At 39.0% G+C, this 24148-nt stretch overlaps 1 protein-coding gene across 26 annotated transcripts in view; it reads right to left on the bottom strand.

Moving 5' to 3' along the window:
- NRXN3 (neurexin 3) overlaps positions 1 to 24148 on the bottom strand; it is a 1022219-nt gene that overhangs the window by 112750 nt on the left and 885321 nt on the right. For 17 of the 26 annotated variants that reach the window (XM_055716439.1, XM_055716441.1, XM_055716453.1 and 14 more), the window contains one exon: positions 4375 to 4464. The exons of the other annotated variants lie outside the window; for them this stretch is intronic. In XM_055716439.1, coding sequence (XP_055572414.1) covers positions 4375 to 4464 — 90 coding nt within the window. The remainder of the gene's footprint in view (positions 1 to 4374; positions 4465 to 24148) is intronic. 26 annotated transcript variants of the gene reach the window in all.

Raw genomic sequence — 24148 nt, 5'->3', positions numbered from 1 at the left:
CCTTCTCTTCACACAGCCCCTCCCTCTCGTACTGTATTTATTTATGTGCTGTCCCTGCCCCTGCGTACCCAGACATTTCACTTGCTACTGTTCCTTCCTTCTCACCCTCACTCATGATGGAGTGCCAAAAGGCAGACGTGAAGAACAGGGCGTTATTCCACCAATACTGAGATGTTATCCCTGAAAATGGAGGGAAGGTACTGACTATTCAAAGCTTTCCATTTCCACTCCTTTCTCCCTTTAAATCAATACTGTATGTTTTTCATCTTTTACCAAAAGGAAAAAGGGTGGGCAATGATGAGGAAGGAGAATTTTTGCTGTCCCAGCTAGGAGTGCTCCCCAAGCCAGGATAGAAAACAGGTTCCCTCCCTTTTACTGGAGCACGACGACTTCCTTCAGGATGTCATCTATTCTAACCCAAGCTCACAGCACAGCATTAGACATCCCTGTCACATCTCTCACTTTACTTTCAAGAATGAGGAGTTAGTATATTAGGGCTGAAAAAGAGATCATGACTGTATTTCTAGGCCTTCATCTGTGTCTAATAATGCTGAAAGAGAGTGTACACCAAGGAGGTGGCCCCACCGCAGTAAAATAGGAGCACTGACTGCATGTTTTGGGGTCTGCCTTGCTTGTGAAGTGGTCTTCCAGACCAGGATTCATGCACTGCACTGTATGGTTAATGCTGGAGATAGCAGTGGTCCTAGGACTGTGTTTGCTAAAAGAACAATCACTTGTTGGAGTCACCTACGAACTGTCGCTCGTCATTCTTCATTTTACAATGGTGTACGCACGCATGAATAAAGACAACAGGGAAATGTATATGGAATGAAAGAAAACTGTTGAGAGAATATACCCTTAACTCGATGCCGCTGTCGGTCTCTTCTGATCATTCTTTTGATCATATATATGGATGTGAAGCCCTTACTTCACCCAAGTAAAATCTATTTGGCCACTGAGTTTTACTGAGGAACTGTTTACATTAGTAAATTCTACCAGGTGTGTAAGGGTTGCGGACTTACGGGTTTTTTTTCCATAGTGAATTCTTCCTCCTGCTATTTTAGTGTCATACTAAAGAAAAATGGTGAGCATATTTTAAGTTTTTGAGGTGTTTCGTAAATATTCTGTATAGTTCAAGCTCTCATTTCTTTGTTTGCTCTCTCATTGACTTCTTCATTTGGAATAATGAATACCAATTAAAAACAGAGAAATTTTACTGAAGTGCAACTTTTCTACAACAGTAGGAGAGATTTTGGGTCTGGTTTTGCAAATCCTAATTCACACTAATAGCTCTTGCTTCAACAGTGCAGTCACTTCCATCAATGAGACTTCACGTGTAAGTAAGAGAGATTTGAAGAATTAAGCAATTCCAGGATCAGTCCTTTTGATGAGATGCTTCTGGATCTGTATTAGGTCATCCAGTTGCAGAATAGGTAACATCTGTGCCTTAGCAGACACCATGTATTCTGCTAAGGAAATCTGCTGGTTTTATGACTACTTGTTGAACAATTTAGGATTAATACTTCTTTTACTCACATACATAATCTCAGTGAGGTTAATATGGCTTTGTTTTTCAAAATGTTAAATATTTTGCTAATTACTCATATAATCAAGATTTTAAATCTGGGCTCCTCTTGAAAATATTTTAAACTGTTCTATAAAATTCTAAAAAAACCCAAAACAAAACCACAAAAAAAAAAATCCTAAACCCAGCAATGATGCTACTCCAGAAAGACGTTGGGTTATATTTCTTTTCCAAGAATGAACTATTTCACTGTTATGAATAATGGAACAGTGTTACCAAAGGAAGACCAAATCTATGGCATTCAAAAATGTCAACCAAAAAGTGTTTCATCTTAAATCACACAAGCCAAGAACTCATGTGGGCAAGACAGCTATTCTATGTGCTATCTTTTTGATGAATCTATCTATTCCTCCATCCATCAGTTCATCTTGTTCCATTTTGATAGCAAGCTACCCTTTCTCTCATCATCTTTATAAAGTCTTCTGACAGAAGGTTTCCGTGTTACATTAATTGTTGGATGGATGACCAGATGGATGAGCAGGTTGGTGAACAGCTAGGTCAATTATTTGTTCTTAGTATTTTTTTTCATGTGAGTGGTATCTAAGTTGCTGAAATCGTCTATCTAGTTTGGAATGAAGGAAAAAAGCTATTTTGTCTCAGGTGTTACACTGAACAATATCATTCCCTAACACAAAGTGTGAAGACTGAATTTCCTTTCATTTTAGTGAAAACATGGCCCTACCCTTCTAGCTCAAAAAAAGCTAGTGCTTTGGGAATGTCTGAATGCTCCGGTCTTGTCTTTTTTATACCCTATGCACATGTGATTGTCTTTTAACAAAGCATCAATATCCACGAAAGGTAGACTTCAGTTCAAAACTTCAGGATGACTTAAAAATGAAAGTGCCTTGGCATGCTTATAAGCTTAAACTTGGAGCAACAGTGACATAAAATGAAAAATCTGGTGGAAAACCAAAAAAGAAAACCCCAAAGACTAAAATCAAAACCACAAAAGAAAATGAAGGTGGGTTTCTCAAGCACATGAATGGCATCAAGGTATTAAACATGCATCTCTTTTAACAAAATCGAGGCAATCATTGTCTTTAGTGTTAAAGGGACTTTAGCAATACAAACTTACCAAAATTATCCTCTTTTTAGTGTTAAGCTTTATTTATTTATTTTAGTTTGGTCTTGTAAGTTAACAGGGCAACCCACTGAGACTCAATAAGCATTTTCTGTATACCTTTATCTTGAAATTTATTTACAATTTCACTGAATTAACTGTTCTATAAAACCCTGGTGGTCAAAAAAAATATTTGTTTTTGTTACACAAAAATTTTAGTCTTACTTTCACAAATACTTTAGCTTTAGTTACAAACATTACACTGTTGTAGACCGAACCTGAAAAGTGGGCAACGCTGCCAGCTCTTATTGAAGTCAACAGGAACTGAGTGTGCACAACACTTTGCAGGATCAGATGCTTCACATAAAAATATTTTGACTGTGGTCAGCCACATCCTTTGTGTCCTTAACTTAAATTCATACGAACCAAATCAATTTGTTAATTCAGCTGAGGACAGAAGCTTGAAAAAGAACATAAATTATCTTTTTTCAAACCTACAAAACAATGGTTTTCCCTCTTAGAAAATTTGTTAACCACCATAGTCTATGTCAGCACAGAAAATGCAAGATCTGAGTTCAAAGGTCATCCCCTTTTATCAGCAGTAGTTTCTTAAGAGGAAACAAGAGAAGATCGTGTTCTGCTTTTTCTAGATGTCAAGGCAAGGAATGAGTTAGTGGGGGGGGTTTATTTTTATTTTTTAAAACACCAATTTAGTGTAGAGGGAGATCTTCCTGACTTAAGCTTCACCTTAACACCAAGAGCCCAGTCCAAACCCTGCTGAAATCAGTAAGAGTTATTCTGTTACCTTCAACAGGCTTTGGAATGGACTCTACATTGGAGATTTTTCTCCCCATCCAAATTCCTGATTAAAAAAAAAAAAATACTGTTCTGGTGCAAGTCCCATTTCAACAGGTCACAGAGTGCATGCAGAACTCTCATTCAAGCCAGCTGGACTTATGCACGTTAACAATATTTGTGCAGAACTGAGGCCAATTACTCCCAGCAAACCCACAAAATCAGGTAGAGCTGCCTGAGATTAAATAAGGGAAGAATTGGACTGATAACTTCGACACATGTATCATTTCAGTGTTCCAGCTGTACTCCAGACATAGCATAAAAGAAACAGAACAATCATCTTTCTCTGTCTTCCTCATTGTAGTTTAAATGAAAATGTTAAAAAAAATTTTCTTTACAACATTTTTAAAAATTGTTTAATTATCTTAATACAAATAGGAAATACATAGCCATAGTGCTAATCAGACTAATGAGGAAAAAAAACCAAAACCCAAACCAAACTTACAGGAATTGGTTTAACAAATAGGTTTGAAATATTTTTCATAAAACTTTGATAATAAAGATATAAATGTAGTTTAAAACCAAATCAAAATAGGAAAATCATGCAGTGGTTAAATTGCCATAATACATGTTGTTGCTCTTCGCTCTTTGTTTTGTTTTTTTAGAAAATGTCTCCTGAATTTTTGCTTGTTTGTTTGTCATTACTGTTATAGCAAGCTTAGAATTTTGTCCCTTTAACTGCATTTTAATAGCAATGTATTATAGCATGATTTATCAACATATGGCAGGTGGAAGCTAACACAAATTATAATGAAAATTAAAACAGTCATTTATGCAGCAAGCGATTATCATTTAAGAAACATTTATTTGCAGGCTTTAAAAATGAGGGTTTAGAATCAAATGGGTTTAAAATGAACGTTTTAATGACTGTTACCTTTTTCCTGCAGCCACTCCTCTACGGGCCGGTTATATTTGAAGGGGATTTTCTGTTTTACCATTTGGAACCGTTCACTATCAGTGTTGCCTTTAAAGTTTAAAAAACAGCTTAAAAACAATCTGAAAAGTCAATGAAATAGTTAAAACATCCTAGATTTTTGGGTTTTTTTATGACCTTATTTAGCTATAAATAAATAAGTGCATGTGTGCGTACAAATATATATTTGAAAAGAGAGAGATGTATCTTTAGTAAAGTGGAGAATAGTTCTACATCCAATTGCCTGGGGTTCTGGAAGGTCAAAAAAGTTAAATCCTATGAAAACCATATCTCAGATTCTCCTCGGAGTATTTGTTTATCCAAATCAGTTAGAAGGCATGTGTAATTTGTTTGGGACATGAGACCTTGCGTGAACTCAGTGCCATGAGCTAAACCATGTTGATCAGACTCCAGATCTGATTGCATGAGGACAAGGCACTGTGTCAGTCACACCAACACACAGTAGTACTTAGATAAAAAACCTTCTTGTAGTAGCAGAAGACGTGTTAGGAGTAGAAACCCAATAAAGAGGGAAAAAAAAGGAAGAATTTATAAGAAATCTATGCTGGAAAGAGGTAGTAGAAGTTTAAAAAAAACCCTATGAGTAGGTAGATAGGAAAAAAAGGGAAGTAAAATTTAAAAAAGAGGAAGAGCTGTTAATTAAGGCTACCTGAAGGCTTGTGTCCAGTTACCAAAGACTTGGGCCTGTTGCCAGAAGAAAACAGAGGCTTAGAAACTAATGTAAATGAAAGCAGAAATAATTACCCAAGATATAAATTCTGGCAAGTGCAGTTCCATTGTTCCGCACTGATGGATAGCAGAGCTATCCAGCAAAGCGTGGTTTGGAGAAAAGCTCTTACCACTCCTACAGGACAGGGAGGAATAGGATTCACACAAAGGCTTTGCTCAAATTCCCTGGCTGCTGGAAAGTTGTACAGGTAAGATGGGTTGGGCCAATATCCAGCAGAAAGGAGCAGCTCAGTTTGATGGTGTTAGGAGTGACAGTAAACAAGTGCCATCATTCTGCTTTTTCATTTTCTTCAGCTACAGTCACTTACTGACTCATTCCAGTTTTTGCTTCATGTATTATTTCTATAAAAACTCTTCTGTCAGGCGTAAAAAGAGTGTGTCTTTTACAAACTTCATTATAACGTAGAAAACTAGAGTAAGCCCCCAGCTTACTGAAGTAATATTACCCTAAACAGAAGTTCAGTAGATCTGTGGTGCTCCAATACATGTTTTGAATAAATGGCAGCCCAAGAGTAAGCAACTACTCTGCACAATTTGCAGTACTGCTTTTAAAATCCCACACATAAATAACCTAACGTGGCTTCACATCTATCTTACTTTCTGAGACAGAGGCTGGAATCTTTTTTTCAGTGCAAAGACACACCAAGGAAAAAAATCCAACCATCTATGACTAACAGCTGGCAAGATGCTTCACCCAGTCACCAGCAGACACTTCCATACTGCAAGCCGTATGACGGGTAAGCCTCACGCATTCGATAATCCTTACTGGGGAATTGTTGCTCCGAAGTGCTGCCAGCCTGTATGAGGTACCTGCTGACCACAGCTATCCCCTCCAGCATCAGCTGGTTACTGCTGGCTTTCTGGAACAGTGAGAGGCACTATAGCAACACACCCGCTATAAGCCCACAGGATTCACATGTCATAAAGCACTGACCTAATCTTTAGGGGTATTCGTAAAAATAATCATCCGCATCTCTTTAAATCCAGCTGAAAGGAAAACAGCAGTTTGGATTTGGGTTAATATCTCCGACTATAACGATGAACATTTAGGAATCTTGCTGTTTATTTACAGCAACAGATAAAACAAAGCTAAACCATTTCAGAGCAGCTTTACTGGCCTGATTCCTTATCACCTTCCTGGAAAGTCATCTACTTTTTTCCTTCCACGTAACAGATTCATTGTGGGAAACTGCTATTCCCCATTGTAGAAAGATCTAATTAAACACTAGCTGACACACACAGGTGTACCGGTTTCTCTATCCCACCTCAGAGACCTGCCATGTACAATTGGTTACTTGGATAAACTAGAAGGAAAGGATAAAATATTGGAAACACACTCTGTCAGTCATTCATCAAATAATATTAAAAGATGTAGTGTGGTGGCTTGCAGTCACTCACAGACATGAAGTTATCTTTAAGTACATTCCCAGAGCTCATAATTCATACTAGCACCAACAAAAAGTACCAAAAGTCAGTTCTGTACTTCCATGAATACAGACTGATAAACATAAAATTTGAATCATGGTCAATACAGGATTTAAGAAAAAAAATATATAAAGAGCAGCTGAGGCAATATAAACAAAAAAACTAAAAAAGCCTCCCACCTAAAGAGACAGAAATATTAACAAAAAAAATATTTTTGATCTGTTTATTAATAATAAGCTGATGACTAATGTAGGCTGGGGTCACACAGGTCAGTTATTTTCCCAATTTTTTAAACTAAAGGAGAGGTCTCTTTCCTGCAGGTTCTCCCAGTCGCTTAAGCCTGGGGAATTTTACACGCACTGGACAGGGAAGCAGACCTGCTGGTTTGGGGAGAGTGAAAACAAAAGCAATTAAGTCAAGTTCACTACAAAAACAATTCTTTTTTTAAGATCAGTTAGCAAGGCATTCTGCTTAGCCATTAGACCTTCTCTCAACACACTAATCCACGCTCTCCTTCACTAAACCAGCTAAATCTTGTAAATGCATAGAAATCCTGCATCTCCTTTAGGATATTTTTGGTCCGTGGCAGTATGCATATTTTTCTTTCTGTAGGAAAGGAGTACTAGGTCATGAAAGACACTTAGGAGGTGTTTCAATGGCACCGCAAGACCCAAATTTCTCTGTGAACTCATAAATCTCTCTGTCAACCCAGACTTCAACACTTAGAGACAGTCTGCTACTACATATATATTGCACATGATATAGAAAGACAGTTTCAGTAGAAATGGAGTTTTTTTCCCAACTATAGAGTATTGTTTTTTACAGTGTTCTGAATAAGGACTTCTGGTTAGATGAGTGCATTGAAATCTAATGTTGATGGGCAAGAACACTTTCTATAGTACCAAAGAACTTCTATAACACACTTTATTCGGAACAAGAAACTCCACTGGCTTCACTCGGTACGTACATAAGCAACCTTTTGCTGGCTGCAATGACATCTTTTTTTCAGAATAAAGAATGATGCACAGTTCATGGGAGCACGAGAGTCAGCCAGTGGCTGGCATGGAGTGCTTCTTCCTCTGTGTGGAGGGCTGACTGTAGACAGGGAAAAAAAGGCAGTGGATTGAAATTTCTCGTAAGTAGGGCATCTGACAAGAACAGGCCAGCAAGACTAAGGTAAAAAGAAAGTGTGACAATAAAAGGAGACATGACAGGGAAAAATGGGTTTCTTATAACACAGTCTGAGACCTTCCAGAAAGCCAGTAATGATAACTATTCCCCACCGCATCTTTAAAGACTATTTTTTAAAAAAAATCAGTTTTAATTTAATTTTATTATTATTATTAGGCAGATATATTCAGCAAGATTAAAATACGTATAAAAATCATACCTTTAAAAGCTATGAAAAATTGAAGGACATTAGAAAATTCAAATAGGTTTAAATTGCAACATTAGTACCTGATCTATTCTCTTTTTTTGTTTTTAAATTTTATTTCAGACATTAATAAGAATGATTTTTAAAAACATGTGCATGAGAATGTGTTCACTGATATACTGAGTTACAACATTGAGTTGAAGAACAAGTTTTCCATTGTTAAGCACTTGGGAAAATCATTAAATATCAATAAAACGATACAGTTATTATAATTGATATTGACTTCGAATTGTCCTTTAAAAAAACAAACACAGCACTTGATATTTCAAAAAGGAAATACCACAGTTTGCAACACAGAGTAACATAAGTTCAACAAGAAGCAAGCTCATTAGACCCCTGGCAGCTGACCCAGGGTGTGATTAAGGGGGATTCTTGCCCATTTTCATACACAGAAATTTTTGGTAACAATCCTATTGTAGCCTCAAGGCAATGCTTTTCTAGAGCTGAACGATACATATGTTCAAACAATCCCTTCACACAATGCATCTAGATCCCCTCTTTTTTCTCTTTGAGTCCAGCTCCAATTCAAGGCTGTACTTCAGAGTAGAATACATAGGATTAAGAGAGCAATTTAAAATTATCTTAGAAAGTACATTTAATCCTATAGCTCTTTTGCATTCAGAATCAGTGTAGGTCTCAAAGGTCTGCAGGATATAATTTGTTACAGTAAAGTTGTGTTGATTAGTTTTGCTACTTGTGATTTACAAAATATTTTTCCTCTCATAGGTTCTAGCTGCTTAAATGAGACAAGTACCAATACAAACAGCTCATTTAACGTAAACTTCCTCCTTTTGCCTTCATCTGCATAACAAATTCCTGTATATTGATATGACTTATGATCTGCTTCTGGACTTAGCTTCTTCTAAAGAACTATACCTCAGAAATGCATTCTTCCACCTATTTTTTCTCATTTCTGATGCAAAATTCTAAAGCACAGCCAAATACAACTCTGTGAAGACTGGGATCAAAAAAACCACTTTTATTTCATTTAGTACTTATCTGTACAATTAACAGAAATCCTACTGCATCTCCTAAGTTTTCCAACAAACTGATAAGCATTCAAGCTCTTACAACCTTAAGGATTTTAATGGTAACATTTTGAGATCTTCTGGATCCCTAAATCTTGTTTAACCTGAACATTCAAAATATTTTGAATACCACAGATATTGCTGAGGACTAAATATTTTGGAGAGGAATCTAGCAGACGAGCTCTATTTTTTTATTTGTCCCTCTTTCTCCCAGGAAAATCTGGCACCTCAGTCATAAAAATCAGAGCCTGCTGCTTAAATATGACAGATTGCCAGTCTTCTGGATTTTTGGTGTTGTTTTTTTTTTTTTTTTTTTTTTTTTTTTTTCCTGGAGCCCTCTGTATCCCTACTCCATAGGCTATACAGACAAATAGATCAGGTTCACATCCAGCTTCAGCTTTTGATAATCTTCAATTTAGATCAAACTAAAATGGGGGAAAAAATCAAAATGAATTTGCTTGTGCTAACTACTATTAGCAGTTCCCACAGGAAACGTTTTTGATACAGTGCAACAGTTCAAGGGGAGACACTTTAAATTTGCTACTGGGCAAAGCAGAATTTCCTTCCACAACCATTCAACCCTGGATGATGTTGTGCTTTTCTGCTCCTGGACCCTTTAACAAAATAAACAATCTTTAATGCGATTAAACTTATTTCTAAACCAAAATGGATTCTTAAGCTAATGAAAGTAAAAGAGCAATTGAAGCTCTACAAAATGTTGCTTCTTGGCCTAGATACTAGTCATGATGATTTACTGCCTCCTTGGTGTGAAAGAGAAAAGCTGAAAGGTTCCAGCAAATTGCACTGGGCAGAAATTAAGTACTCGCTTCCAGGTGGAATATTAATCCAACCTGACGTGTTGTCAAGTCTGCGAAGATGCTAAAAAGAATACCATAAGAAAACATCCATCTGTCCTAAATTAACGCCAAAGGCTGTTTTGTGAAGGGACACTACAGCAGCAACATTTTCTTCATTGCTTAATAACTTTCAAAAACACAATAAGACATTTGTCTAACAAGCAGTTATTAAATGAAAGCCGATATGGTAATACTAAGGATTTAAGAAAACATTTTGATATTGGTGCCCAAGGTGTAGACTGATTCCACCTCTTCTTTCCCTTATTGTAGATGGAATTTCAGCAGGAGAAGGGCTAGCAAGTGTGTGATAGCTCAGCTGACCCAGCAGTCTTTAATGCCACCTCCCTTTGACTTTTTACGCGTGCCCATAATCTCACTAAGATTTACAGACACTTAATTGACATCAGTATGGGAGAAGGGCACGGCAGCCTGCTACAGCCCACAAAGTTTACCTTTGAGTGCTAAATCCTCTACTGACATAAACTGACTCAGTTGAGTTCAGCCCCAAAACTCTTCTAGAGCTGATGCTGCGTGCCCTGGAAAAGGCAACTCGCATGCATCACGGAGAAGCTACCATTTTCCCCTAATATCTAAGAAAGGGCACAAAAGTTTCAGAAGTGTGTTTGTGATTGGCAGACACTGAACTTCTTCAACCACTTCTGTTTTCAGGCAGCTGCTCTTAAAAACTTACAATATACAGAATTGTCCCATTTTCCCACTTGCTTAAGTAGATATTTTGTTTTAAATATCACAAAGTACAACCATCATTCATTCACATTTTATATTCATCTAGGAAACTAAGACAAGCCTATCTGTAGAGTTCAGATTTAGGACTAGAATCTTCTTCTTCCATAAATCAGAAAGGAGTAAAACCACTACAACCAGTTTTAGCATCAGGCCTGTTTTTCTGCGTTACTATAAGACCATATTGTGGTTTACATTATACAACAGAGGGAATGTTTGCATTAAAATCAAAACATCTCAAAACTCTCTACTTTCAATGCTTTTTATAAAGCACTTGAAAAAAGTTCAAAGCGGAAACGACAGATGTGGCTTACACAGAAATGAAACAGGATGGCCATGCAACTAAACAAATAATTATAAGGCAGGTGATCTGGAATCTAACTGCTACAAACTGTCCCTCTACAAATTCTTGCAAAGCTTCAGTTTCGCCTTGTGTAACAAGGGGTGCTATGGAAGATTAATTCCAATCTGGGATTTTATTTCATTTGAGGGGACTGAAGAATAGCTGAGTCTTGACATTGTTTATCTTTGCTTCAGCTCTTGGATATTGGGTTTTTCCCTCTGCCTTCACAGTTCGATATGGTTGCATCTTTTGCTGTTGAATTCTCATTTTATTTCTTGTCCTCATTTCCCCCTTAGTCCTGGATGCCCTTGACTTTATCTTCAGTTCCCTCAGATCCTATTGTTTGCTGGGAGCCACACCTTTCTTTCCGTTCCTCTCACTGTGGACTAGAGTTAAAAGCCGACCTTCACACCACAACTCTCCTCAGCTCACTGCCCTCATGACAAAAGACAATGAGGTCTCGGTAACATAAATACTAAAAATAGGAGAGAGAATTAACAAGCAAGATGACAACAGCAAAAGTTGCTCAGGCAACTGGAGTTGTTTCCAAGTTTCTATTGCCTCAACCAAAATCTTTATGCTGCTGCCACTCTCTAGTTTACCCTCTCTCATTTAGCCTAAAAAATATAGGGTCCTAATTCAAAGCAAAGCAGCATTCAGGCCAAAATCTCTGGGAAATTCAGAGGAAAACAAGGAGATTAGAGTCTATATGTCTGTCCAGAAGCTGCAGCTAACATGGGCTACTGTGACATTAATAAGACTAAGGAAGACTCTGAGAAGCCATCTAATTCACCTCTCTGCCCCAGGACAAGATCAGTAACATCTCAACCTCCCTTAGATTGGTCTTTCAATCCTGTCTTGGATGACTGAGAAAATGAGTGCCTTGCCCTTGATAATCTAACACAGAAGCACAATAGGAGCAAAACAAAAAGAAAACTCAGACTAGCAAAGGTAGAAGAAGGTTAATCAAACTTTTTCAAGCGTGCAGAAGAAAAAAAAAAGAGTTAGCCTTGTGAAAAGTGTGATTCAGGTCTTACTTTATATGAGCAGATTATACTTAATAATTTCAGCCCTCTAGAAGCTGAGGCCATGGGCATGAGACAAAAGCAGTCTGCTTTAGTTCTCTTTTGCTTTATGTCAAAAAAGTGAACTAGCGTACAGTATAGAGAGAGCAGTTAGCAGTTCAACCTTTTTACAGGTATGAAAAAAATTTGGTGTCTACATTACCAGACCTTTGAGATGATTTGTAAGTAATGCATAAATTATTGTTTTTTCACTGACCAGGTCCAAATTAAGCCCCATATCAGGCAGCCAAGGCTAAAGTAACTATTAAAGAACAGCTGAAACTACATATTGATCTTTCCATTTTAAACAAGGACAAATTTCATTTTGCAGGAAGAGATGTGAAACAGAGATCAGAATAAAATCCACAGCTCTGTCCACATATCCCACTTCTTCGATTCCTTTGAGAAAGGTCAGGATCTGATTTATATAGCCCAGTGGGAACAAGCAGCCATAACCAAATGACAGAAACACTTTATTTGTATCGACACTTCAAATTCTATTAATTCCCATTTATCTAAAGGCTTGCTTATCTGTTTTGTGGATTCCACAAAGTTGGGGCACAGAAACGCTGAATCTAGTTTATCTGTGTTGGGTTAGGCGCTGAAGCTACATGAGTGCAGCTAGTTTGCTTCCAGGATCAATGTGATATTGAAAACAGAACAAGCGCCTTTGCATGGTGCAGGATAGGAGGTGAGAAAACTCGTGGCCTTACACTTGCTTCATAGAGTCAGTGGCTCAACATCACACCCCTGCAGACAAGAGCGCTCAGGCAGACAGCTGGTTTATGGCTGACACAGACAGCACGGAGGCTGGGGTGGAAAGAGCACTGATGCCTGCAGAACCACTTGGGGCTCAGTGCACCACGCTCTCCGTTCAGGGCGGGCTCCTCTTCACGTTTATCAAGCATTACACCAGAACCGAGACTCCTCGTTGGAAGGTGCCGGCAGGCGCTCTGGTATCCATGTAGGAATCGGCTCAGTTACCACAGGACTTGCAGTCTCTGCCTCCGCGTTAGCGGTGATGGACCTGGGTTCATTCCACCAGAAACCATCAGATGGTCCTGGGTCTCATTTCCCTGGGCATCTGTTCTCAGGGAGGCAATAGGCGGAGGTGAATATACAACAAACAGAGGAAGAATGTACAGTGCTGAGTACAGGGAGGCTGCTCAGTCAGTGACATCAATGACAGTAATGCCTATAAAGCATTTACTCACCGATGAGGATTGGAAAGCTAACCAGTTACAAATAACAGAAAGGTGAAAACCCTGTGGAAGGAGGCAAGTTCTCTAGAGTGAGTGGCACAGGAAATAACTAAAAGCAAGTAAGAAACTGATGAAAGAAGTTCATGAAGAAGCACTTCCTATCAAGATTACATATTAGACAATGTTACTGTCTCCTCAGGGAAATTATTTAATTATTTAAAATTTTACTTCAGAAAGTGGTGGGGAATATCAGTTGGTTACAACACAGAATACATTAGACCAAACAGGCCTTTTCCATCTCTAATTGCTACAAATCAGTGATCTTTGCCTCCTCTTGAAATCAATTCTTCTGTTTACATCAACTTAGAAAAAATGAAACAGAATTCCAAGGCCCTGTAAGTCTTCTTAAAGACAAGGGCCATTCATAAAGCCAAGGCATGAACTAGAGGCACAGAAAACATTAATACAGTGAAAAAATAATTTCTGAATAACACTGTGTCAGAAGTAAGGTAGACCCATGGGAAAAGGAACCTGTAGTTTCTGTAGATATATTATTCCTACTACAACCTTTTAAGTCAATTTCTTTCTTGGAAGTGACCTGAGTTTTGGAAGTTGCTATGGAAATGCCAAGCAGTGAAGGGTTAAAACACCACTCAGTCTTGCACATTACAGACTGTCATGCAGAGTGAATCTCGCCAACTGTGAATTTGTGGGGCTAAAAAAACCAACCAAAAACAAAGACAAAAGATTTTGCAAGTCCAGCACTGGAGTTTTTGGACTCCAGGGTGCTCCAGGTACTCAGTAAATAGCAAAGATGTAAGTTAACTGGCCTAGAAAGGTTTTCATACTCAGTGAGGTGTAGAATATTTTCTATTTGATTTCCCAAAGATAATGTGAACTGGGGCTTTATCCCCCTTTACTGATTGGAAAACTGAGCCACAGAGTGGTAAAAGCATTGCCCAAGACTATAGGGAATCACATCTATAAAGCCAAGGCTGGGATTCAGGAACTTCTGGCTCCCAGTTCCGCGACTGGCTCCCTTCACCTCTGATCATCCTTTCACACAGTTGCTCTGCTTCAGTCCACAGCATTGGATTTCAATGACTTTGTACTTTCCAGCGCCTTTTAGTGAGCAGGGAGAAGGCTGATGCAGATGCCTGAGCCCCTTCTGTCACTGCATGTCAGCTGTGCCAACCTGGGATTACAGCTGGCACTGTTCTTTCTGCAGGCAATGAGATCAGAAAAGCACAAAGTTGTTGTTTCAAGCCTCTGATCCCCCAGGCCAGATGTTTGTTTGCTCACTGCGACTGTGTGTGTGTGCATGTATGAGAGGGACAGAGGGAGAGCCAGAGAGGGAGAGAAGAAAGAGAATATGTTATAACTCCATTTGACCGGGAAAACTGAAACAGAACTAACCCAGGAGAGAAACCTAACTATATTAATGTCTAGGAGTTCAGTGCACTGTGCTGTCTAGCAGCTTTCTTACCTTCTAGCAATCTTATTTGGCTTGATTGACTACATTATACAGCTACATTTTGTCATAGAATCATTTAGGTTGGAAAAGACCTTTCAGATCATCAAGTCCAACCATATGTATCGTTAGATGACTGAACCAATACTAATTCATCTTACTCCAGTGAAGGAGAAATTTATCACAAATTTTGGTGTTACTGCTTATGCTTGGTACCTGAACATTCATACAGTCATGGACCAGTGGACACAGACAGATGAGAACAGCTCATAATATTTGAGCATTCAGACCATATGCATGAGCATGCATATCCAAGCAGCTGTATACTTTAGCTTGGAATTGTTAGCAGGACCAAGCTATCAGGACATACCTACATCTCTTAGTATGTAATTACTATTCATGAGAAATGGCATAGCGATGATTTTAGCAAGAAATGTGCTGGATGTCAAAGATGCACAAGGAAAAACCCCATGGCTTGGATTCCCATGTGAATGCAATACACCTGTTTTGCACCGCAGCATGCCAGGGACAGCAACTCAAAGGCCTGCAGTGAGTATAAGAATGTAATCCCAACATTTAGGAAAATCCCTTGGCCCAGGGTTCTTATATCAGATACAAGAAGGGTAAGAACAACAAGGTAGAAAGATGCCCTATGGATACTTTATCTTGGCATAACTTCAAGTTATCATTCTGATAAACAGCATGCCTAGGATTGAGGAAATTTATCTCTTCATGAGTTACACTACATGCCACACTACCATTACCAAAGGTTAACGCAACTTTTCATAAGCACTCATTCTGTGTTGCAAGAATTTCTCTTACAAAGAATCCTAGGCTGTAAGACTAAGCTAAGGGGAAAGAACTGAGATTCCAGAATCAAAATCATCCATGGAAAAAAAAAAAAAAAAAAATACATCAGGGAAATGGAGAAAAGTTACAGATGCCACTAAACTGCCTAGGTTTTGTTTTGTCTTGGTTTAGATCTGGCTGAGTAACATGCTGACAATACAGCAGAGCAACTTCTACCAAATTCCAGCTGGAGAGGGAGTGGGAGTGTTTCCACATGATCATGTCTCCTTGCATAAATTGAAAGGGAAAAAAAGGAAGCATTTGCTTTCCGACAGAGTAATAGAAATGTAATGACTGTAGACATGATAGAAACATGTACAGTTTCTGTTACCTCATGTTTCAGGTCACAAACTAAGCATAACAGTAGGACCATTTTTTTAGAAGGACGTCTTTTGGGGCATATTTTTGTTGTTGCCATAGTGGGTTACTGTAATTCTCTGAAGCATCGGGCACTTGGGTGCTTGCCAGCTCGAGAAGCTGATCAGATGAACAAACAGGTTTTGAGAGAACAGAATACAAACAGTCCCAAATCCAGGACCATTGCACAGATGTGTAATTTTTCCCATTAAAGCAAATTTTATTCTGATTTATTTGATATTTGCCGGTAGGTTTGACATATCGGACATGTAGTCTGATTCAGGAAGATGTATGAGTGATGCTTATAATCCAACTAACAGCATGCAGCAATATAATATACATCTCTGTTCTTTTGGACAGCACCGACAAAAAGTTTTCCTCAAATTGTCAGTATTTCCTGATAGTATTTTCTTTATCCAGGCTACAAACAATATAAAGTATATTGGCTAAATTAAAAGCAGTATTGCCTCTGTGGCATGCATTTGCACCTTAGAACAACCTGTTACGTGACTGTTACATAACAGTAATAGAGACTGCTACATAAGAATGCTTCTTATTCCTTCTCTCCTCTTCCTCACGTCTCAAGGACTATCTGCGGGAATTAGATGTTCATGGCTACTTGCACAAAGATACTATTCTATGTGTATCCTTCCTTAGGTAAACTCCTTCTTTCAATCCTTTTGCAAGTCACAATATAGTCACGTTTTTCTTTTTCTCTCTGTCTTTCCTCTCCTCTGTCCTCAGACAGAATCTGGCAGACAGACAAGCCCTACAGCACTTCCATGCAACTGTTGGTGATACAAGCAAAGTGAAAACAAACCACAGCATCATATGTCCTGTGGGAAAGCAAAACACAAAGTACATAGAAGTTAAACTGTGTGAGTAGTGGCAACATGTATGTAACTTTTTATCATGTTGGATCCTATCCCATCATCCAGTATGGATGCACATGCATTAACATGGGTGGTTTTGCACAAATTCCAATGTATGTTTGTCTGTTAATGACTTAATGTGTGTAGGTTTATATCTCAGTGGATACAGAGCACCAAAACTGACTGTTCATATCATGTAGCCATATTTATCTGTTTTCCAGCCTTATAAATATATCATAGATGTAATGGCCCTGCAGTGACAAGCTACAATCAACTCTTGATTTCATCAACTTGTCATGCTTTAATCATCCCTCTTGGCAGATCTTTCAACATATGTCACAGTACAGCCTTCAAAATGTGCTTCTCCAATCCTGTTTTATTAACCCTGTCTTTTTGTATGTTTTAGGCTCATGAAATGCAGTAAATCTGTCAGAGGCACTTTACATGCCATCTCCAATTCATGCTGATAGGAAGCATCTGAGAGCTCATTTAAGTCCCGCAAAATGAGTACAATATGAAAAATCAAAACCCACAAACAAGCATATGACAAGAACCCTGGGGATCACATTCAGCCCACAGGGCTAATCAAAATTCAGTGCTCTTGCTCCTAACTCATTACCCACTAACAAGGGCATTTGGATAGAAAAATATTAAGACCACAGTGGGATCTGGCAGTACCACAAAGAAATCCCTTCAGCTTGCACATCAAGTAACAGGACTTATTAATGACTCTAAGTACTCAGGCACAAGATCCACGTGCCTCTTCATGGAGACAACTGAATTCAGCCAAGCTTCTTACTAATACTTTGGTTTCAGAAGTGAAAAGATCATAACAGGCTCAAGCCTGAAGTAGGGAAGGGATTGCTAAAGGGGCACAAGAAGGTAAAACCTGTATTTGGGAGGTGGGTGTAAAGAAAAGGGAATAAGGAGATGCCAAAATCACTCTGGAAGAGATAGACGTAATTTGAGGGAGGAGGAGCCAGGCTCTGCAAAACACAGAGTGGTAGTTATTTCCTCTAATAAAATAAGGCTTAGCCACCAAACATTTGGAGATCACTGAAGTGGTACAACATGAGCCGTGCAGGGCTAAGTACAAACATAGAAAGGAAGAACTTGTTGTAGTGACTCAGACATGCCAGTTAGTTCTGCTTTTGAGTTCTTCTTGTTAATGTCCCAATCAGCATTAGATTCTGCATCACTGAGCTCATGAGAACTAATAATCACAATAACGCATATTATTTACAATACCAAAACGCATGTCAACTGAAGAAAGGATATGTAGCCTTCCCTTAAATCCTCCAGTGATGCTACTATTAGATCATCCAAACTTATCTTCTCCTTCTTGGCTAATGCATTATAAATTAAATAAAGCAAAGCTGGGAGAGGTAATATCTCATTTGGCATATCCCAACTGATAACAGTTAAAACATACAAACAAGTTTTCAGATTTGACCTTAAAAGATTACACAGAGAGAAAATTAAAATGCCAATGATAAAAAACATCAAGAAGAACTTATATATCCAGAAATAAGGCTGCTTTTTTTCAGCTGTATTGGACTGACTCATAAAGACTGCCTGCCTTCAGTAATCCTGCCTTAGTTGTAACTGAAGACTACTACAGGTATAACACACTACTCCTCTGTTATTAAGACGCTCTTGAAGGTTAGTGTTCTCTCTTTCGTGAACAGGAGGGTTAAGATACCCTCGTTCAGATGGTCAGCAGGCAGCAAAACACAGAGCACCAACAGCTGGCTCAGTCCCCTTTCTTTACTCTTGGGAAATCTACTGTCTCACCACGTTCAGCATAAAGCCAGTGAGATGAACCCAAGCCAGCACCTGCAAAGAATCTGGATGCAACTTTGTGAGACCTCCTGCTTCAAGGACAAGATGGGGACTAATATATAAAAATCAGCAGTCATGGCTGGGAGCTGTTTTCTACAGCTCCCCTCTATGTTTTACATCAAACAAATCCCTGCTATATTTTGTCTTTAACAACTACAACAATCGCTGCATTATCTGAGGAAATTCCTCATCATAACAAGCTCTTGTGTGTTTTGTGTAATTCCTTTACAAATAACCTTGAGCCTTGTGTATGTCCTCTTAATATCTCAGGAGAGGATCTCACTTTCTCCTCTTCTCTTCCTCTCCTGCCTGCCTCCCCCCCCCAACCCCAATTATCTCTTTCTGTCTTCTGGGTGGTTATGTTTAATCTCAGGATTAGGCAGAAACCTGCAGTTTGCCTTGAACAGCTTATCAGCTTCCAAGAGACATTTACAGGGAGAGAAAGACTCCAGTTTTGATAGCAGTAATTGTATTTAGCTTGTAAGATACAAGGCTATTTATCTCATGGCTGGGAAATCACAGAGGGAGAGAAAGAAACGTTGCTGATAAAAAACTAAATAAAACCAGAAAGAATGAAGAAAAGAAACAACACCCTTCTCAAAGTCCCTCCAGCAGAGGGATGAGGTGGGAAATAGACTTCATAGAACAAAAAGATCATGCCACTTGTGGAAGGAGATTGAAAATATCAAGGGAAAGGCGATAAATGGCTTGGGTAGGATGAGAAATAACCTGTTTCAAAGCAGACTATGAACTCCAGTTCAGTAGTCACAATTCTGTAAGACTCAGCGAATTTGATTTGTAGAGATGTGTATAATAATTTTTAGAGATACCAAGTAGCAACACTCCATTTAAAGACAGCTGGACCTGTGGACACCCACATATCTGAAAATCTAGTTTTGTTTCCCAAAGAAACTTACAATAACACTCATCACAGATTGCCAGTGTCATACAACACAGTATTTAAACCAGCTTCAGTGACTCTGCTTGCTGAATGCCTTTTCCATTCCACATTTGCAGTATGCAGTCCACTCTCCCAAAACAGCTCCACACTCCATTTCTCCCAACCCAAAATCCCTGATGCTGACTTAACTCAAGTTCTGTTTGGCATACTGCACTACTGCCTTTTTTAAATGCCTATATTTAATGGGTATTAAAGAAAAAATTATTAGGATCTAGGTATTTTGAATCTTAGGCCGCAACCAATATTCTAATGTGGTATAATGAAAAAAGCATGCAAGCAGGGCAGAGTTATCATAATTCCATTGAGAAATACTCAGCATTTTGTTAAAGTATCCACTGGTTTTCAACAGCAATACAAGCCCCACCCCCTTCCAGTTTGTATCCTTTTAATCACAGAAGACTTTTGTAAAAGAAGTATAAGATGGAGCCATACATATCATTCAAGTGTATCAAAAGGGGAAGACAAATATTTCACTTGTTTCCACCACCATAATTCCTTCTCTACAGATAAAACAGATAAAACTTAGAGTATCTATTAAACCTATAATATATAGATGTTGTATATAATTTCAGCCATCCCAAAACTAAGTTCTTGGAAATTTTCTCAAAGATGAGAGGTCATAAGGTAAAAAAAAAAAGTCAGAAAAACTGACAGTCATGAGATTCTTTCTGGAGATTGTGTCTCTTCACCTTTAACTTAAATGTAAAACTATAACCTTTACCAAACATTCTCTGTTATACTCTGGGATTGAGTCAGTTTGGAATTGAATGGAATACAATATTTTTCAGTTGAAAAGACCTACAACAATCATCTAGTCCAACTGCCTCACTAGCTCAGGGCTGACCAAAAGTTAAAGCATGTTATTAAGAACATTGTCCAAATGCCTCTTAAACACTGACAGGCATGAAGTCTGTCACCCACTTCTCTAGGAAGCCTGTTCTAGTGTTTGACCACTCTCTCAGTAAAGAAATGCTTCCTAGTGTCTAGCCTGAACCTCCCCCGGTGCAGCATTAAACCATTTGCACATATTCTATCTCTGGATACCAGAAAGAAAAGATCAGCACCTCCCTCTCTATATCCCCTCCTCAAAAATCCGTAAAAAGGAATGAGGTCACCACTCAGCCTCCTTTTCTCCAAACTAGACGCCCACAAAGTCCTTAGTCACTCCCCACAGGACATGTCTTCCAGCCCTTTCACCAGCTTTGTTGCCTTTCTCTGGACGCATTCAAGGACTTTAACATTCTCCTCAAATTGTGGGGCCCAGAACTGCACACAGTACTCAAGGTGAGGCCGCACCAATGCTGAATACAGCAGGATAATCACCTCTTTTGACGGGCTGGATATGCTGTGCTTGATGTACCTGGGAATGCAGTTTGCCCTCCTGACTGCCAGGGCACACTGCTGCCTCACACTCAGCCTGCTCTCGACCAGCACCACCAGATCCCTTTCCGCAGGGCTGATCTCCTGCCACTCCTCTCCCAATTTACACTTGTGCCCAGCATTACCCCATCCTAGGTGTAGGATCCAGCACTTGTTCTTGATCTATCTAGATCTCTCTGCAAGACTTCTCATCCCCCAAGACAGTCAACAGCACCTCCCAGTTTGGCATCATCAGCAAACTTGCTAATGGTGCATTCAACTCCTGCCTCCAGATCCTTGATAAATGTATGGAACAGAACTGGCCCTAGAACTGAACTCTGAGGGACACCCCTGGTGACCAGTCACCAGCCAACATGTAGCCCCATCCATTGGAATCCTTTGAGCCCTGCCGTTCGGCCAGTTCTTCACCCAGCACACTGCAAACTGGCACATCTCACAGTTGGACAACTCATCCAGAAGGATGCTTTGAGGGACAGTATCAAAAGCCTTACTAAAATCCAGAAAAACTACATACGCTGCCTTCCCTTTATCAGCTAGGTGGGTGACCTTATCATAGAAGGATATCAAATTAGTTAAACAGGACTTTTCCTTTGTGAACCCATGTTGACTGTGCCTGATTATTGCATTATTCTTTAAATACTTTTCAACAGCACCCAGTATAACCTTCTCCACAATTTTTCCAGGAACTGAGCTTAAGCTAATAGGTCTGTAGTTCCCTGGTCTTCCCTCACACCCTTTTAATAAATTGGAATAACACCGGCTACCTTTCATTCAGCAAAGGCTTCCCCTGACTCCCAAGACCTTTGGTAGATTATCAAGAGGGGTCCTGCCATAACATCCACTAGTGCCTTCAGTACTCCTTCAGTTTGGTGGAAAGCTTCTTGAAGTTAAAGTAAACTTCTTTTTCAGTAAAAAAAAATAACCTATTTTTTCACCAAGAAAAAAAAAACCAAAGAGGTTTCATACCTTTCAGATTTTAGATAGGTAGGACAATCTAGACCACTATCAACTTCACCTGTGCTTCTGGAAAGCTTTTTATTTCAGGCAATGGCAGGTGAGAAAGAATGACTTTGTTTCATAGACTACAAATTATGTAGTTCAGTGAAGACTTTAAACTGGCATAAACCAGCCTTGCTGATAAAGGAAGTAATGTTATCTTTCCCTGTCTCCCGACTGGTCATTTCCACTGCCATGTGGCCACATGCCATGGGCCAGTACATGGTGAATGGCATTGGTAAAGCGATCTCCCTGAACAGAATAGGAGAGATAGTAGAAAACAAAAAATTGACTATTTAAGCAACATGAGATGGGGAGTAATGAAAGAATGAGCTACTCTGTTCAGCTCCAGCTATGTATTATGGTAAAATCCATCCACATCAGCATTCTGGTTTGAATCAGGAGCACACCTCCAATGTATACCTCCCAACTCTCTCCACTTGCTAGACTTTGGTTCATGTACTGATATGCTCTCTGGGAATACAAACTGGATTCCTTTCAAATGAAATTAAACCAGAACATATGCCCCAACTTTTGAGGGTTATTCAGTCCTAGGGACCAGAACCATTCTCCCCAGAATAGATACCAGGATCTCAGAACCAGCTTTTTGTTTTATAGGTATGCACTTAACAGGCCACAGTACTTCCCAGAGCAGTCAAAGAGTCCCTGGAGTTCCGATGTCAAGAGTTAACTGTCCAACTTTTCCTAAAATCCAGCTTCCTCTCAAACATGTACTTGAGAGAGAGAATGAAGTAGGGGCACAGAGGTTGAGATCTTTTTTCTTTTATTCAGTACCAATAGAACTGCAAATTAACATCATCTGAAAGGGCAGAGAGTCCTAAAAGAAGGCTAAGAGAACACTCAAGAGAATGATAAAGGGGAAAAATATAAAATCTGTATTGTGTGGATGAACTAATGAATCCTGATAAGGACCCAGTTGTTTAATGCTGTCCTATTTCTTATTTTTAAAGTGCATTAATAAAATCCAGGCTATAGTTCTCTTGCTAAATTACACATTTCTTTAAATGACAACCTCTTCCTGCCTTTTGCCTCTCTTCCTTTAATCTTCTCCTTTAAAACATTAGTCCAATTAGACTTTATTTTTGTGTCACTAATACTCTTGCTTTACAGCTTCTCTTAACCTAATTTTGTTTCCTTTTCTACTGCAAAAAATGTAGTCAGTGCATGGATGAATAATCAGGAATATCAGGCTTGTTTCGATGTACACTACAAATCTGGCAACATATAAAATACTACTTTGCAAGCAAAGTAAGCGGACTGAGACAAAAAGATTCTTCTGCCTAAGAATTAGTGAAAATGTAGGGACTGAGGTATCCCAGTTCTGTGTCAAGACAGATTTATTTTTAACTCTTCTGAGAATTGCTGACTTCATCTCACTGTAAAGTGCTTTAATTTTGATGAGTTTTACTGTAATCTGAAACAAAACCATGTCAAATGCTTCCTCTTCCTGAACTCTTGGTCCAGAATTACTCCTACTTCATCACTAAAAAGATTTATTTAGGTATAGAGAAGGCTCTCAGCAGGAACATAAACCCAAGAAAATAATAGTGGCTAAGCACAACTGTTATCTGGAATGCACACCGAAGGGTGAAGGCATGCGAGACAACAGAAGGAAGGCACTCATGGAAAACTGTGTTTCAGGACACAGCAAAAGGTGTATACTCTGGCTGAGAGATCCATCGTGATGACCAACTTAATTAATCAAGCGTCAAGGAATTGGCTATCAAGGATTGCAAAAAAATCCATCTCCTTACTGTGTGCTTGAGCAAAAGGAGAAAGGGCAAACCTAATGCAAGTAAATGGCTCAATTGTTTAGGCTGAAGTAAACCACAACAGCTGACCTGTAGATAGCAGCCCCAGTGCTAATGCTGCTGTTTGCATCACCTGGTTCTCAGGATACCTGACTCAGATACCTGCACCTGGCCCCTGTTCAGTTACTGCCCAGTAAGAGAAACTCTGGCAGGGTTGGAATGGTACAGATGGTGAGAGATCACCCCTAATGATGGGGATTATTTCAGTCCCAAAGCTTAGCCAACCTTAGCTCCAAGTTAATTCCCTCCTTTACCATTTCTCGCTAACCCTTTTCCTCATAAGAAAGCATAAAGCTTATGCTGCAGGTGACTGAGATGCAATTGGAT

This window comes from Falco cherrug, chromosome 7 (genome assembly GCF_023634085.1).
Source record: "Falco cherrug isolate bFalChe1 chromosome 7, bFalChe1.pri, whole genome shotgun sequence".
Classification (NCBI taxonomy): domain Eukaryota; kingdom Metazoa; phylum Chordata; class Aves; order Falconiformes; family Falconidae; genus Falco; species Falco cherrug.
The sequence above is the reverse complement of the archived record's forward strand: the minus strand, read 5'-3'. Positions and strand labels throughout refer to the sequence as shown.